Source organism: Notechis scutatus, chromosome 5, assembly GCF_049901735.1.
Source record: "Notechis scutatus isolate UNSWTSFEM ecotype Mainland chromosome 5, rNotScu1.2, whole genome shotgun sequence".
Lineage (NCBI taxonomy): Eukaryota > Metazoa > Chordata > Lepidosauria > Squamata > Elapidae > Notechis > Notechis scutatus.
In genome coordinates, this window is record NC_142013.1 from 33,752,170 (window position 1) to 33,768,571 (window position 16,402).

At 35.0% G+C, this 16,402-nt stretch overlaps 1 protein-coding gene across 2 annotated transcripts in view; it reads left to right on the forward strand.

Moving 5' to 3' along the window:
* Positions 1-487: 487 nt before the first annotated feature.
* ALCAM (activated leukocyte cell adhesion molecule) overlaps positions 488-16,402 on the forward strand; it is a 109,157-nt gene continuing 93,242 nt past the window's right edge. For both annotated transcript variants that reach the window (XM_087966494.1, XM_087966495.1), the window contains exon 1: positions 488-948. In XM_087966494.1, coding sequence (XP_087822620.1) covers positions 840-948 — 109 coding nt within the window. In that variant the 5' untranslated portion in view covers positions 488-839. The remainder of the gene's footprint in view (positions 949-16,402) is intronic.

A 16,402-nucleotide genomic window follows, 5' to 3' on the forward strand; every position in this document is an offset into this window, starting at 1 on the left:
TTCCCTGGGAGGAAACTCCCTTGCAAACAGTGGGAACTTAGTGCCAATAAACACGCCTAGGATCGCGGCGAAAGATGCCCCAGAATTTCGCCTGACCTGCTGCCATCGCCTCCCACTCAGCGACCCCTAACGCTGCCTTTTTGGTGACTTCCCTGCCCAATCTTTCCCGAGGGCTTTGCATTCCAGCCCGCCAACCTCTTGCCGATCAAGAGGCGCCTCGGGCTTCCATACCGCATTTTCTTCTGCCTCCCCGCCCCGCTCTCGTTAATTTCAATGCGCCCTGCCCCAAAACGCGGGCGTCCCCTTTCTCCGCCCGGCAGCCGCTTTCTCTCTTCCCTCACTTGGCTACTTAGATAGAGGAAGGCTTGGAAAACGGCTCTCGGCGAAAGAGCGGGCACTTTGAGAGAGCGCAGGGGGGGCGTGTCCTCCCTGACTCGGCCCCACCTCTTTCCTTCAGCTTTCGGTCTTGGAGCGCCGCTAGGCTGCCAGAGGAAAGAGCCACCTGCTTCGGAGAGGTCGCGATTGGCGCCTCGCTCGTTCGTGCCTCCCCCTCCTCGGTCGCGGAAGCCTGTGAGCGGCCGCTTCTGCGAAGCCTCCAACTTCTCCTTCCATCACCCTCCACGCTTCCCCCTTTTTCGTTGGACCCCGTTGGCTGGAAAGTTGCGGACCCTCCGCTGCGGTTCCTCTTCGGAGAGAAAGAAAGCCGTAGCTGCCGCCGCTGCTCTCTGAGGGGGTGGGTGGGGTGGGTGGTAAAAAAAAAAAAAAAAGCCCTCGTCCTTCATATCTTTCATCGGGAGGAGCAGCGGCCGAAGTCGCCGTTCGCCTGGCGGGGAGGCGGAATGGAGATGCCCTCCGCCGTCGCCTCCTGCTTTCCTTGCCGGCTGCAGCGGCAGACGCCGCTCTTCTTTCTCCTGGGATTGCTGCTTTCTGCCCTTTCCCTGCGGCCAGGTAAGTGAGCGATTGGAGCGGAGCTCAACTTGCGGCTGGCCGGGGACAGGCGCGCCTTGGGGGACCGTGTTAACCGCGGAGGGGAAAGCTGTTTTGAAGCGTTCCGGCTCTTCGGCCTCTTGGTCTTCCGTTTCCCTTTGCTCTTTCTCGGCTGCCTGGAACTTTAGGGAGGGCGAGCCGGATTGCGGCTGCAGGTGGCTCTGTGTCGCGCGCTCTGGCTGGTATCTGGTCGTTTAATCGCGATGCTTCCCCCCTTCGGAAACCTCCTTCCAGACTCCGGACGAACCTCGGCGTTTGTGTGATTTAGAAACCGAGCGCCTTAGCTTGTGCGGGGCGTAGGAAAGCGGGAGGGGGGCGGATTGATCAGAACCGATCAAGCTAAAATAACGCGTGTGGATTAGATTACGACCCCCCCCCCCCGTTCACGTATGCTGCAGCACGGACGCATGACTGCCATCCCTCACTTATTAAAGTCATTGAGACTTTTGTAGGAAAGTGGAGACCGTCATCCCGAGTGGACCCGATGCATCCTAAGAACCTTTGAAAATTATTCCCTCTCTTTTAAAATGAATATTTCTTTTGGGGGGGGGGTTGGTTCCCCCCCCCCTTTTCCTGGCTTAAATCACGTTGAAGGTTCCACTCTCGTGTATTCGTTTGGGGAGAGAAGCCTGTTGATCTTGGCCAGCTTCATGTCTGACCTAATGGACCATTAAACATTGAGCCTTTGATAGATGGGACTGCCCTGTTTTAAATTCAAATGAAAAGATCGTTAGCCCTTTTTTTTCTTGTATTGTACAAATGACAAAAAAAGTTGTTCATTTATTTTCCTTATTTGCTTGGGTTTTGTTATAAAAGGAAACAAAATGTGCCTGCCAACTCCCTTTTTAGTTCTCTGGGAAGCTGAACAACATTTGTCAGGGACAGAACAGCCTTTATCTTTGATAGGTTTCTTCTGCCCGTTTTAAAAGTTGACTTACTGGTTGTGCAAGAGAGAGCAAAGCAAGGTGACTTCATCTGCTCTACAGATATACCCACACACGAAACACCAACAACCATGTCCTTTAGCTCAAAGAACCGCAAGTACTATGTCTGTAGCAGAAAAAAAATAGGCTGTGGGGGTAGGGTTGAGTGAAAGATTCAAACCAAGTCTAGTTGAAAGTTCAGAGCAGATTTGTACTTCCTATCAGACTGATTTTAAAGCATTAAACATCATTACAGGAAGCCCTCTAGATAAAAATTACTACATACTTAGATAACAGTACAATAAATGGCTTCTTAGGCTGGAACACTTTTCTGCTGTTTCTATTTCACACCTATATAATTCTTTATGGACTTCGCTTCTCTGCCTGTGTTGTATATACATGTACACACCACCTTCGTGGATGCTGTCCAATTCATTGTTGTACTGTTTTCAGAATTTTAGAGACAAAAATATATAGTCCTGTTACGGATGGTTGAGTCTTTACGAATGACAGATTGTGATATTGAAAGATTAAGTCAGTTCTTGGCTTGCAGATACTTGGAAAGTCTTCAGGCAAAGAAGTGTGAGATCCACCTGGAATATTCTTCTTGGTGTTGTAAGATCAATTAGGATCTTGAAAACAAGGCTCTTCCAGTTCTAATAGCAGGAGTTCTGCATTGATCAGCTCCACTTTGGAGCAAATTTACTTGGTAGAATTCCTCATGTGTGTGATTTTCCACTGAAATTTTGGCTTGGTTCCTATTATTTCTTAAGCTTTTCAGGAATGAGGTAAACAGGGTTACTGAAATAGCCTGTATAGTTAGTTCTGTTTCCAGTTTTCTCTCAGAATCTATATGTGTATTAACCAGTACTGGAAGAAGAGAAGCAAACTGTACTCTTCCTACACTGTGCAGCCTCTCATTATTCTTGTAGAAAGAGCGTCAGCCTGTGGCAACATTTTGTATTACTTGAAGAGAGAAGCTTTGTGTGTCGGCCTTTGAATGAATACAAAACCTTTGTAGTGGATTTAGTGTTTTCACATTTGGAGAACCCCCTTATTAACTATATAAAGGCCAGCTTTTTACTGTGGATACAGAAAGTAACTTTTAAGTATGTGCATGTTTAAGCACATTCATTCCAACTGGTGGTGTTTTGATTAGTACACATCTAAATTTCTAATTTCAGTTAATGAAACTAAATTTTCTTGCAATAAAATTGGACAGTGCTTCAGTTAAATTTCATTAAATGCAGTATTTAATTATTGTGTCTTTAAGCAGCAGTAGGGTTGCATTTGTAAGAAAACTAATTGCAGTGCAACATGAAAAGACTAAGAAAGCCTGAATTCAGGGGTTCGATTAAGAATGCAGTTTAATTGATGATGGTTAGAGAGCAAGCCCCACTAAAGACAGTGGGATTTAATGAAAAAAAATGTGCTGCAATATAAGATTACGCAGTCCCCAAATAAAAGTGTTAAAAAAATAAAAGGAATAAGGTTGCCAAAAATGTTAAATATGCCTATTTATTGGCTTAATTACTTTTGTGTCATCTCAAAACCATTTACTGTGAGTGTAAAGAATCATAGAATCATAGGACTTTCTGCTTTTAATTTTTTTCCTTAAGCAAGGAGAAATCATTAATAGTTGTTTTTGCTTCAAAAGAAGCAAAAGGAATTGAAAATGCCATTTGCTGAGATAGAAACCATTACTAGAAAGTAAGTTGATTGAAATCAGTGGGTTTTATGAGCGGACTGAGGCCAGTGTTGCTATGTGGATGCCGATAGACACATGATTATTTGTGATAACTATAAGCATAATAGTTGAAATAGGTTTTTCCTTTCAAAAATATAATTTTGGAACTGAGTCCTTCCTTTTTCTGATGATATATATACAGTATATGCCATTGAAGTCTAAGTTAATGACAGTTGGCCAGCGAAGACATTTTGAAGCGGTGGTGGATTAGCCCAGTGAAAACATAAGCTGCTGTAGAAATACAGTACTGTAAATCATTAGAAAAAGCATTAAAATGACCAATATTGTAAGAATTTTACATAAAGCTGTGCACCCATACTGATGTTTACTGTCCCAAGTTTACACCTTGAAGACTACTGTAGAACTGGAAAGCGCAGGGCACAATTATTAAAGTGGACATAGAGTGGGAGTGGGAGAGTAGTTCAGAAAGAAGAAAAATATAACAGAAGCATATTAAAATTGTCAAAATACTTGCCTGACCCAAAGAGGGAGGAAGCCAGTACAAATGTAATGTTTTTCTGGTGGAATTGGATATTAATTTTCTCAGAATAGGACAATACTGTATGTACAAACTCATGAACTTTTAGATTATTAATGAAACTAGATGTAATTACACCTAATGTGTATAGAAATGTTGGCAGAAGATCTTTTAATGTTATTTTCTGGGATCATGCTTGTGGGTATTGGTTATCTCTCAGATCCTTTTGAAGGATTTAATGATCTTGGTTGAGCTTAGCATAGCTAAGCATAGTTTTGTAAGGCCTACCATTTAATAGTTAATTACTTAAATGCTTATTCCTTGTTTATTTCCCATAACTAAGATGTCCATTTCTTAACACTAAATCAAAATATTTTTCTGTCCTTAATTATATGAGTTGCTAAATATTTTATGTGACTAAATGCCTAAATGTTTAAGTGCTTAAATGATGTGTGTAAGTGTATTGTAAATAGGTGTGTGTGTGTATAAATCTATGTAAATAATGTATCACTATCATAATATCACTTAGATATATTGACCACTATTTTAATAAATGTGAAATTAGAAACAATAAATTGAAGAGCATGAACATGAAAGTCAGTAAATCAATCAGTAGACCTTTTAAGTTAAAGATAGCAAACTTGTGGCTGTACAATTATTATGCCCAATTGATTGATTTGATTCATTAAATTTATATAGCTGTTATAGGAAAGCTGTGAGTAATAGTTCTCTATGTAAAAAAATACGCTGATTATTTATTCAGAAATTAATAATCTTATACATGTAGTTGCTGTGACATATTTTCATCTAGATTGTCGTACAATACCATGTAAATGTTCTATTTTAGGTATGATTTTATAGAGGGAGCTAGTTTAGTTTAGTGATTAAAGGAACTTGTCTATCTTTAACTCTCTCAGACCTAGAAAATAGCAATTGCAAACTGCCTTCAAACCATGAACATTGCATGAACTTGTTCATTCAGTTAGAGTCATGATTAACTTGAAGGCACCATCAATATATCATGTATATAACAAAATTAAAGAAATAAGCACATTACAGATTTGTGGATTTTTGTACTTTTTAATCTTTTTGCAAATAGGATTACTTTTCTCCATTTAGAGGGAATATTTCTTGTTCAGGAGCAACTGGAAAGTCAATGATTGCCATGTAAATTATTACTGTACATTTTTTATCCAATACTGTATATCAAACTTTGGTAGGCAGATTACAGTGCACCTAGACAATATCTCACTCTCAGGCTTTATCTTCAGTTCATTTAAAATATTTTCTTTTCTAAGAGTATTAGAAAACATATATTTTGGTAAGTAGGGAAAGTTTTCATTTCTCAATGACGGACTAATGTTTTATTCACATTTTTTTTTGCATCTTTGACTTATTATGAGAAATGTGAATGAGTTTGTGAATGAGTGAATTTAATATGTATCAGCCAATGTCTGGGATTCATCATTTAAATTCCAACTTTTATGACAGGATATTTTATAGTTGTTCCAAAAGAAACAAACTATGAAACTTATAATAGTTAAGTAGGATGATATCCATCTAGATTGTTGATGGATTTTCGTGCACACTGTTAGTCCTTTAACTGAGCAATGTGTGATTTCTATTCACACTTATTCTCATAGCTGTTAATCTAATATTCTAACAGAAAAGTTCTCTGTTGGATGTCTACTTAGTTTATGATTCATTTCATTTTCTTTGTGTATTTACATGTTTTTACAAAGCATCAGTAGCTTAGTATTTTTTCATGTATAAGAAATATACTCCCTCCTTATTTTTATTAAAAGTGATGAAATAGTCAAAAGAGAAAGGAAAATTTCAGGGTATAATTAAAAGAGCCTAACTCATGTTTGGAATGGTCCTCCAGTGTTTACTTAAAAGCGCCCAAAATAAAGAAACTATAGTGTTCCCCAACTAGTTGTCAAAAATGATATACTTATTTTATTCTGTCCTTTTAAATTATTGCTTCTTTTTTTATTTAATCTTGATTTCAGTTCTATAGCATGTTCTCATCTTGTTATTTAATCTAATTTTCATTAAATTGATCACTTTCCAATGCATTGATCAAATCCTCATAATTCTTAGTTATTTTCAAGAAAATATTTAGGTGAAGAATGTACAGGCACATTCCATAGTTAGTTTAATTAATGTAGTTTGTATTAGACACAATTTAGAAATGAGACATGTGACTTTGATTACTGTTGTGTGTGGTGAGTACTTTTATGCTTGTGCTGCTCAGGGATAAATTCTTGCCATATGAAGCTCACCATCTGGACCACTCAATAATCTTCAGTACTATCAGCTATGGCAAGTGTAGATAATCTGCCTCCAGATGTTTTAGCCTTCAGCTACTATCAGCATTAATAAATTCAGCCAAAGGCAAGAGATTATGGGAATAATAGTCCAAAAATAAAGTTTGATTTATAAATTTTTTAGGCTGCTTTATGTATTCCATGTTAAGCATTTGAAGTTTGGGTACACAGTATTATTAAAATTCTGAATATATCCCATATTGTCCAACAATCCCAAATAAACTATGGATATTCTCAGCTGATTATGATGTTAGTATTGGTCTAAATGAGGGATCTCTACAAAATCTAGACAAGTTAAACATGTTAATATAATGCAGATTGTGAACTTCCTGTTGTGACTAAAGTATTTTTTTAATTTCAATAAAAGATAACATTTGATTATTATAACAGAAGAAATTAGGAAATGTCTATTGTATTCAAGATGCTGCAGCTGAGCTTCTTATGAATAAGCTAATGGGGGTTAGATTAATATTGTTTAAAGATATTTGTCCTAACTGCTTGGGTTCGGCCCTACATGTATGGAGACGTCTATGCGTTTCTAATATTTATATAAGAAAACATTTCATTTTTAATTAAGCCTTTTAAGTCAAACCTTTATATGGTTTGGCCTATGATAATTTTATGGTTTTATATTGTCTGGTATGCTAGATTTTTTAAAGTAAAACAGGTATAAACAAGAAATTTTATTCAGAACTTCCCTATACTGTGTGTATAAAGGAACGCTTCAAAGGTTTTCCACAGTTCCCACCCCCACCCTTGTTATATAGAAGAATGAGGAAACATTACTTTATGGAAAGTTAGTCATATATAGGTTGTGTCAGGATAAATATAAGAAGACTCAAATTCAAATATCATTTAAGTCTTTGTGATTTAATCTCGGTATTAAAGATTGCCATGGTGATTTTACTATTATTGTTGATATTATTGTCAACCTAGTACTATAACTTGAGAATAACACTATCCTTTTGGAAAACATGTAGTAGCTTTCAAAAACAGAAATTTAAGCAATCAGTATATCTTAAAAACAGAGCCTTAGACCTGAAATTCATTTGGTAATGGTATATTTTTACCACATTAATATGTTTAGGATCAAAATAAAAGGTATTTGTGTTTAATTCCTAGACGTAAGCCGTTCAAGCAATAAATATTGCTTGAAAACCAATGTTATTTTTATAGAAAGATTTGTTTACTGTTTCTGACACATGGTATATGTGTCAACTTGTCATATATATCAGTTGGATTGTTATCGTCTAATTATTTGATAACAGAAATGTTCAGCTTTTTCCTGTTTTCTCCTTAGTGCTGTTCTGTGTATACAATTTCCTTACCATTGATTACAAAAAACATTGGCCTTGTATACTCTGACTGCATTTTTATTATAGCATGGAGAGAATAGATTTTGCATTTGTAAAGGTCATAAAATACTAGCAATGGGAAACAGTAGTGTAAAATATAATATTACTGCCAATATTAACAATGAAACTATTTTACTTACTTTGAGAGCATCAACATTTTGAAAATGTGTAAAGATGCTCCAACCATTTTAAATAGAAGTGGATGCAATTTAAGCCAGTTCTTTTTAATTAATTTATATAAGTAAAAAAAAATCTGTATGTGAGATTGATATACCTGCTATGTTCAGATATTAGGCAATCAAATTATTATATATACAACAATGTGAAATTACAACTGTCCATTTTTTAGCTAGTGTTCGCCTTCATTTTCACTGAGTTCTTCCCAAGAACCTTGAATGTTATAATGTATTGGCAGAGTATATGTGCAGATTCAAGCAGTGTGGCCTTTTGTTTTGACAGGAATTTTATCAGTAGATAAAATGCATAGATTTTCTGTGTCATCCTGGACTTTTTGGTATGGCATGCAGTATGCTGATAACCACTGTGTACTACCATAGTTGGTTTATGCCATAATCTTTCAAATTTGTTTTTCAGATCTTAATACTTTATGATCTTCTCCAATTTCCTGCCTTCCATTCTCCTATTCTTAGATATTGTCACATCAGTTATCTACACTTTCTTGTTTTTTTCCAACCACAATTAAATCTGTGGTGTGTCATGTGCCAAGATTTGAAGACTCTAATTATTGTTATGGTTGGTCATACAGCCAGCCATTCCATATGGAATGGAATAGGCAGGTGTTGCTTGATAGTGTTAAAGGTATCATGGCAGAATGTGAACTGTTCCAACTAAGCTACCTTTTGCAATTGATGTTGGTTTTCTCTATCCTGAAGGTAGTCAAGCAGTGCTCTAGATATTTTGGGATTGCATCCAAGGTACCTACCAGACCGGTATTATTGTTGTTAGTATCTTTGCTTCCATTTGCCAATCATTCTACTTCTATTTGCAGATTTTTGTATTTTGTGATTTTTCTCCAGTTTTTCTCTCTTCTATTGTGGTATCTCTAGGTACCTCTACACCGATTATCCGTATATTTTTATTATTGTTACTATTATTATTGTCTATGTTGATTTTCAGAGAGTTGCCTCTTAGTTACAATTTAAAAAAGAATTAAAACTATAAGCTAGCAATAACTCAGACATTTAAATAGAAGAATAGCAGAGGGTAGTTAAGATATTTTACCCAGCAGTATACTCATGCTTTTCATTTATTTGCCATTTAAGTGCAATGAAAACCTTAGCGTTCTTAAATAGATAACTTATATTTAATACTCTTAATTACTTACAAAATAATTAATACTTATTTACTATTAAATTAATTTCTATGAATATTAGTAAATACTCTTAGTAGTCTTAATAATTAATACTGTTATTTAATTGCTTGAACAATCATACTAATATTAAATATATTCTAGTTCCAATATTAAAAATGTATGAGGTAGGCAGTATAAATTATTTCAGTGAAACACTTGAAAAGCTTCAATATTAATTAAAGTTTTTGATATAGCTAAACATAAATATGCTACACTTAGACCTTGAAAGCTCCTAGGATTGCAATATGATCTATTCAAGAAGAGTGTTCATAATTATATTTCAGGAACTGAAATTGATGGCCTTATCGTTTAAAGAATCTGATATGTTAAGATGTGGAAGTCAGATTTTTAAGCTATAATTTGCTTTCCATTATGTGCAAATATGTTACATTTAAAGCTAATGGCATTTACATAAACATAGATAATGACAGGTTTACATTCAGATAGTAAATAGATCTATGGAAATATTTTTTGCAGTAATGTTTGCAGGATTGAAAATAAGATTTTGAATTATATAGAAAAAGCTTTTAAAAACAGTATCTAGGTTCCCTATAAACTATTTGAGTTGCTACTGTACTGGAATTGTTACCCTTCACTTTGTATTTTTTTTAAAGAAAGTAGGCTGTTTGAAATGCTAGATAAAATGAAAGATTAAAGCCTAAATATAATGGACTGTTGGGGAAAGGGGTTTCACTGAGTATCAAATATGGAATGGGACTTTTGAGCTAACACCCCCCCCCCAAGTAAGTATGAAGGGAAGGAAGAAGGAAATGAGCTGAGAAAAGCAACATGCATAACAAGTTACAGGCATTTGAGCCTGACAGCCACAAATGGTGATACTAAAAATGGGCCCCAGCCAAACGAGGCTAAGGATCAGAATCTAAGAACACTGGAGCCAGAGTAATCACCCAGCCAGACACACTGGGCTTTTCCAGAACCCAAAGGAAGCACAGATAGGGGCAGAGGGGAGCAACAAATTGGAAACTAGGCGCGATCAGTTGTGGCAATCCTGGGAATTCAGCAGATTTTGTACATTAAACCCCAAGACCACTGCTATTTTGAGTGTCTGTTGCAGTCTTCTTAATTATCGACAGATTTGATACAGTTTTTCCTTAAGTAAAAATGTTTTTATCATATACTAAAAATAAGCATTTCCAGCCCATTAGTATTAGCTACAAAATCGTGCCTGTTAGAGGCAATATCTAGCATTAAAGTTTTGACTCATTTTTTTAAACTGGGTTGTTCATCTAGTTTTTGGACGTCTGGAGAATAGATCATGTTTTAGATCCTATTGATGCATATTGAAAATTCAGATGAGTTCACAATCGTTTAAGCACTATTGTGTTGAGAGAAACTGCAGCACATCACACTTTCAGGAAGCTGGAGGGAAGGGCTAAGGTAGGGAAGTGCTACTCTTATGTTATTATCGGTGATTTGCTCTTTTGCTGGTTTTTTTTTTTTTTTTGCAAGCCCTTGGAAGACTGAGCTTCCTTTCAGAAACTTCTGGTTTAATGTGACATTAACATCTTTTATTTTATTTCTATTTTTGAGGCATTATTTTTATTGTTATAAGGTATTTTACATTACATATTTTTCCTGGGTGAGTAGGTTTTGATTGCAACAGTGAAGGAACATGTTAAATAAATAACTAAGCAAACAAACATTTTGTGGGAGCAGAATTGAATGTAATTCATATTTGTCTTTCCAGGAGAGAGATCCTAGCAAGTTTCAGACAGATGGCTTTGCGGGGTTGGTAATGGCGGTAGCGGCTTCACCTTGATGCATGTTAAATAGTCCATTTTCCCAATTTATTTTTTGTCATTTGCCATGAAAATGCTGTCAATATAAGCTTATGCAAATAAATTATGCCATTTTAGCAATTACAATTTAAGACCAGGTTTAATTCATATAAATTGAAAGACTATGCGTGCAGTTTTATGTTTTATATTTCTTCCACAACTGTATTTATTACGATGGGGGAGAGATGTTATTTTTTATTGCTAAATGCCCCTTTCTGTAGTTTCTTTCAGTGGAGGGGGTTATGATAAATGTATAAATTTGTACAAACATATTATTAGCAACTTTTTACTGTAGATATCTGATATTGGTCTGAAAGTTTAGGAATAGTTCATTTTGTTTTGAGCTTCTTTTTGAGATCCACCTTGCTTTAGATAGATTACAAATTAACTCCAGAGGTTGGATCAGGATTTGCTAAAGTATACAAACACTCCTAAAGAAAATATGGAATATAATTCTACAGAATGTAGTAATACTTACTGTAGAATTCTCTGTAGCATACATTTGGAGAGATAATCTTCAATGGTTAACTTTCTTGTTTTTCTGAAAGTACCTAATGTCTTCAACTCAAACCAGCCTTTTGCAACTAGGAGTTGGATCATTGTCCTGCTTAAATCACAGAGTGTGTTTCTTTGTTATTATATATCTGCCTCTTCAGGAGTACACCACTCAGGAGAATAATATGCTAACCATATGCTAACAGTGTATGAGCTCCCTAATGCTTGCTCTAAATGTAACTATTTTTCTTGTTCTTGCTGTGTCTTTCATGTGAATGATTAACAAATTTACTGTAGATTTTATGTGAATGATTAATAAATACTTAAGTGTCACTATTAACATATAGACATCAGCACTGCTTTCTGAAAAATGTCCATTGAAGTTTGAACAGAACTACCACAAAGCTAATTCAGCTCACATAGCTTGGATAAATCTTTTGAGAACAATAGTAATATTGAATGAAGGCTGCTAAGACGTCCAGATGCATCACAGCAGAGATCATATCACAATGTGATCATCTCACAGTGTAATCAAGTATGATCAAGTAGTTTCTAGGACAAAAAGATAACTAAATTCTAAGAGAAATAATTTTAAAAATCCATTTTATCTTTCCTCAGTGTTAATGCACCATGTCCTGAAAGCAGTTGTAGGCAACCCATTTATTGTATACTCCAAATGTTCAGCTGTGTTATTTTTTTCTATAGAAAAAAGTTATTATTTTTGTTTAATGAAGCTAAAACCACGCTATGGTGTAAGAAGAATTTACCTCTTGTCTCCAGTCCAACATCCACATTCTGCAAGGTGTAATATACTATCTGAAATATGACTGTGATCAGTGATTGGCCAGAATGTGCAAATATTATGTGTATATCCTCAACTCTAAAAACAGAAACTTGTTTTAAAAAATCACCAGACAATGCCTGGCATAGTTTGAATTGCCAAGGCTGTTAATTATCAACATTGCAATTACTTATCAGAATGAATCTGTTAGAAGAACCACGACTTTTCCTTCATCCTGATGTAGATATAAAAGTGTCAATCTATCCTCATATATTTCTTCTTTTTAAGTAATTTTCATTTTATTTGTATTCTTCCAGTGTGGCATATAGGCAGTTCATAACATTTCCCTATCACATCTTATTCAAACCAAACTGACAAGTTAGAAAAAGGAAAGGAATGAACCCACCATTGGCTCCTCCTACAATATTTTTTCATAACTGATTCACATTCACATTCTTAAAAGTTGTGCTGCTCCAGTTTAATGTCTCTTTTTAATTTGACAGTTGGTTCCTTACTGACTCAAGCATATTTTATCTTTCAAGACACTTGTTCTAAAATTGATCTATTTCTACCTAGACTTGTGGTATTTGCTTGAAAGTTCATGATAGGACATTTAGCACAGTAACTGAAAATTTAGGGTTTATTTGCTTCGGATACTTTTGTACATGAAAGAGAGCATAATATGCACAGAGAAGAAGGATGTATTTTAAACAGCTCAGCTAGGAATATGCAATTAACAGTTTTTGGCTGAGAACGTAACTAAAAGGTAGAAAATGAGTCTGTACAAATTGCTACGATTATCTCATCACAGTTGTTTTATGTTTAATTAAAATACAAAGAAATCCCTTAACATAGATTTGTGGTTTGGTGGCAGTTTTTAATGAGACTTTTGTGAAAGACATGTCTTTATAGATACTTATCTTTATTAGTTTTGAGATCAGCATATATTTAATTAAAATACATAGCTATTGGAGTCTGTGATGTTTGTTTCTATATTTGTTGGTTCATTTTTCTGGCTACAGTTCATAATCTAATTCAATTTTATTGCTATTCAAATGCATTGTACTTTTTTTTCTGAAGCTGTTGCAATTCATCTCCTAGTATTATGAGTATTTGCTAGAATATTGAAATATCTTACTCTTTTAAGATGTGAGCATTTGGAGAAATATTTATATGAGATGGAATCCCATATCTGGTATCTTGCACACCAGAGGATAATTGTAATGGGCTTTACAATTTTTGCATAGCACAGTCTGTATACAAATATGTAAATTAAGACATTGTGTCTTATCCACAGACTGTAATTAAATATTTTGGATTAACTATTATGCAGTGTAGAGAAGCAGCTTGTAAAATGTCTTATCCTTTTGCCTCAGCAGTTCACAGTTTTTTGCAGGCAAGAGTACATTTAACTTCCAAGTGATGTATGGGGTCATAGTCCCAAAAGAGGAAGCAAATAAGATACATGAGCTATCAAATAGTATTTTTTTTATTTGAATACAAATGCATTTTAAATTAAATATATGAAATAGACTACTATAATTGCTGTTTACATGCTAAGATTTTTTCCTTCTATTAATAACTTTTGGAGACATAACAAAGCTTCTGACACTATTAGTACCCACTCTTGTGTGTCCTCTCAAGATGTAGATCTGATGATCTCGGGTAGCTGAACCAACTAGCTTCACAAAGTTTGCTTCATGTTTTAGGGGAAAAAATACTTATTTTGATGATGTGATAAATATATAATTTCCCACAGGGGAAAAAAACACAATCATGTCCTGTTTCCTGAAGATTATCTGCTCTCGCTAGTTGTTATGATGCTTTAACATTCCCTTCATTACACACTTCAGTATAAGTGACCTGTTTGGGTTGAGATTTTGGGGCAAAATCTCAATGGTACCCAACAGTACATCCTTTTTTTTCTCTTGCTGACAAAACTAGAGAGAATGCCATTTGACTCCATGGGGACTTGTTAGTAAGAAATCAGTGGTTGAGTTTGTGGGATGACACGTTTGATGAAAACACATGTCAGAAAATATTTTCATCATTGTTTGATTTTACTGAAATCTTAAATTCTTATTCATTGCATCTCAATATCTGTAGTATATGCATACATTATTTTATCAGACAAAAGAAGCTAAAATGAATAAATCATATTTCAAATATTACTGAAAATGTAATAAACAGATCAGTTGATTCTTCCACATTTAGTGGCAATTTTATAAAACATGATGATTCCAAAAAGTGAATCATGCCAGAATGAAATAAATTTTTAAAAATGAATTTTAATTTTTACCTGTAACATTTTTATTAAACTTTTTTAAACCATGTATTCCCTCAGACTGTACTGATCTTTCTATATTCTAACTGCTCCAGGAGTTACATTTTACCACATTTCATGTATTTTTTATTAGTTTGCTTGTACATCTTTTTCAAAATTTTAATTAATAAAAATATTAGTAAAAGTAGAAAATTATTTTTATGAACTATTTCCACACCTTTTGAGAAAGAAGGGGTACGTAATTGTTCAAATTCTTGTCAGGAAATTTATGCTTCTTTTTCAAAATGAGTCCCTTTTCATTTTTAATGAAAGTCTGCTTTCCTCAGTTTCTTGTCCTTTCAGGGTCTGAGAAATAGAATGGCAATGCTTGATGGTTTAACAATCAACAATTGTGCTATTTGAAGAGGTTACAAAGATGGGAAAACTGTGAGATTAGAAGTAAAAAACATTTTGCATTGTTACTTGAAGATGTTAAAATATAAAATTACAGCAGATTTTTCTTCCATATTTTAAAGATAATTTAAAGCCAGTTAAATTTTGTTTTGAGAAATTGTTATATTGAGAAAAATGTGTAGAACATGTTTTTAAAGGAAGAATGTCATGCATTGGGAAAAGTTTTATTTTTAAAAATCCTTCATTTTATCTTACAATGTTTCAGGCAGCATTGTGCACTTTTCAATCTGTTCTACTCCTGTTCTGTTGTGTTCTGTTCTGTTGTGTTCTGTTCTATGCTTTTAAAAATGTTACTGCACTTATTATAAGATTCAAGAACTATACTGAATTAAAATTTTACTTAGTATCCAAATAATCTGATTACCGCTGTTTTAGTTCTGTTGCTTTAAGTTTTCTTGATTCCTGTAACAAACTGCCTACTTACAAGAATGGTAAAAGTTAGCTTATCTTTCTAAATATAGCACACACCAATTATACTTTAAAAGAAGTTTCGGATGTAAAATTAGTAAAACAAAAGAAATCAGGATCAGAAAAGTCCTAGTGTTCTATGCTTGTGTTGAAATCTTGAAAAATATAAATCGTATGTTCTTAGATTATTAGACTGTTGAATTATGAAACCAATGGCATGTAAAGAGAAACACAGTCACCTCTAAGACACAGCTCCCTAGGTTTTTGGAGGTCCTGTAGTATTATCTGCTCTAAGACCATGTTTCTTTATCCAGAATGGGAAGTAAATTGCTATAAAAGCAAGTCTTTAGTTTTAGTGAAATCTATGGAGCTGATTGCCATTGTTGACTGAGGCATAACTATTTCCACATTTCCCTTTTATGATAATAAATGCAGATGTGAAGAGAGACTACATAATTTCCTGCAGTGTCATTACATGCTTCTGTTTGCTTTTTGCGTGCTGTGGTACGCAAAAATAAATAGCAATAAATAAATAGGAATATGAGGGTCCTCATTGAAATAAAGTGATTACTGAAGGAAATTTTTCTGGGAAAGAAAAGGAAATAGTAAGTGCTGTTTATTCTTGGGACATAATGTGTCATCATATGGAAAGGGTGATTTTTTTTCCAGGTAATTTAAAATATGTTTAAGCATAAGGATGTGCTGCCCCACTCACTCATACATACACGTCAGTGGTTAATGGAGAGTTTTATTGGTATTCTCCTAAATGCTGCTGCATGAGCCCAGGATGGGTGAGACTCCTCCTGATGACATCATCAATCTGGGCCTGTCTTGTATAAAAAGGACTGCCTGTGGGAATTTCCCCCAGCTTTGACTCAGCTTCTTTCGATGTCAATCGAGCTGTGTCTCTGAAAGCAATTTAGCAAAGCAGCAACAGCAAATTCGGAACAGCGATTGGAAACCTTCAGCACAGCTCCCTGGGACATGGTG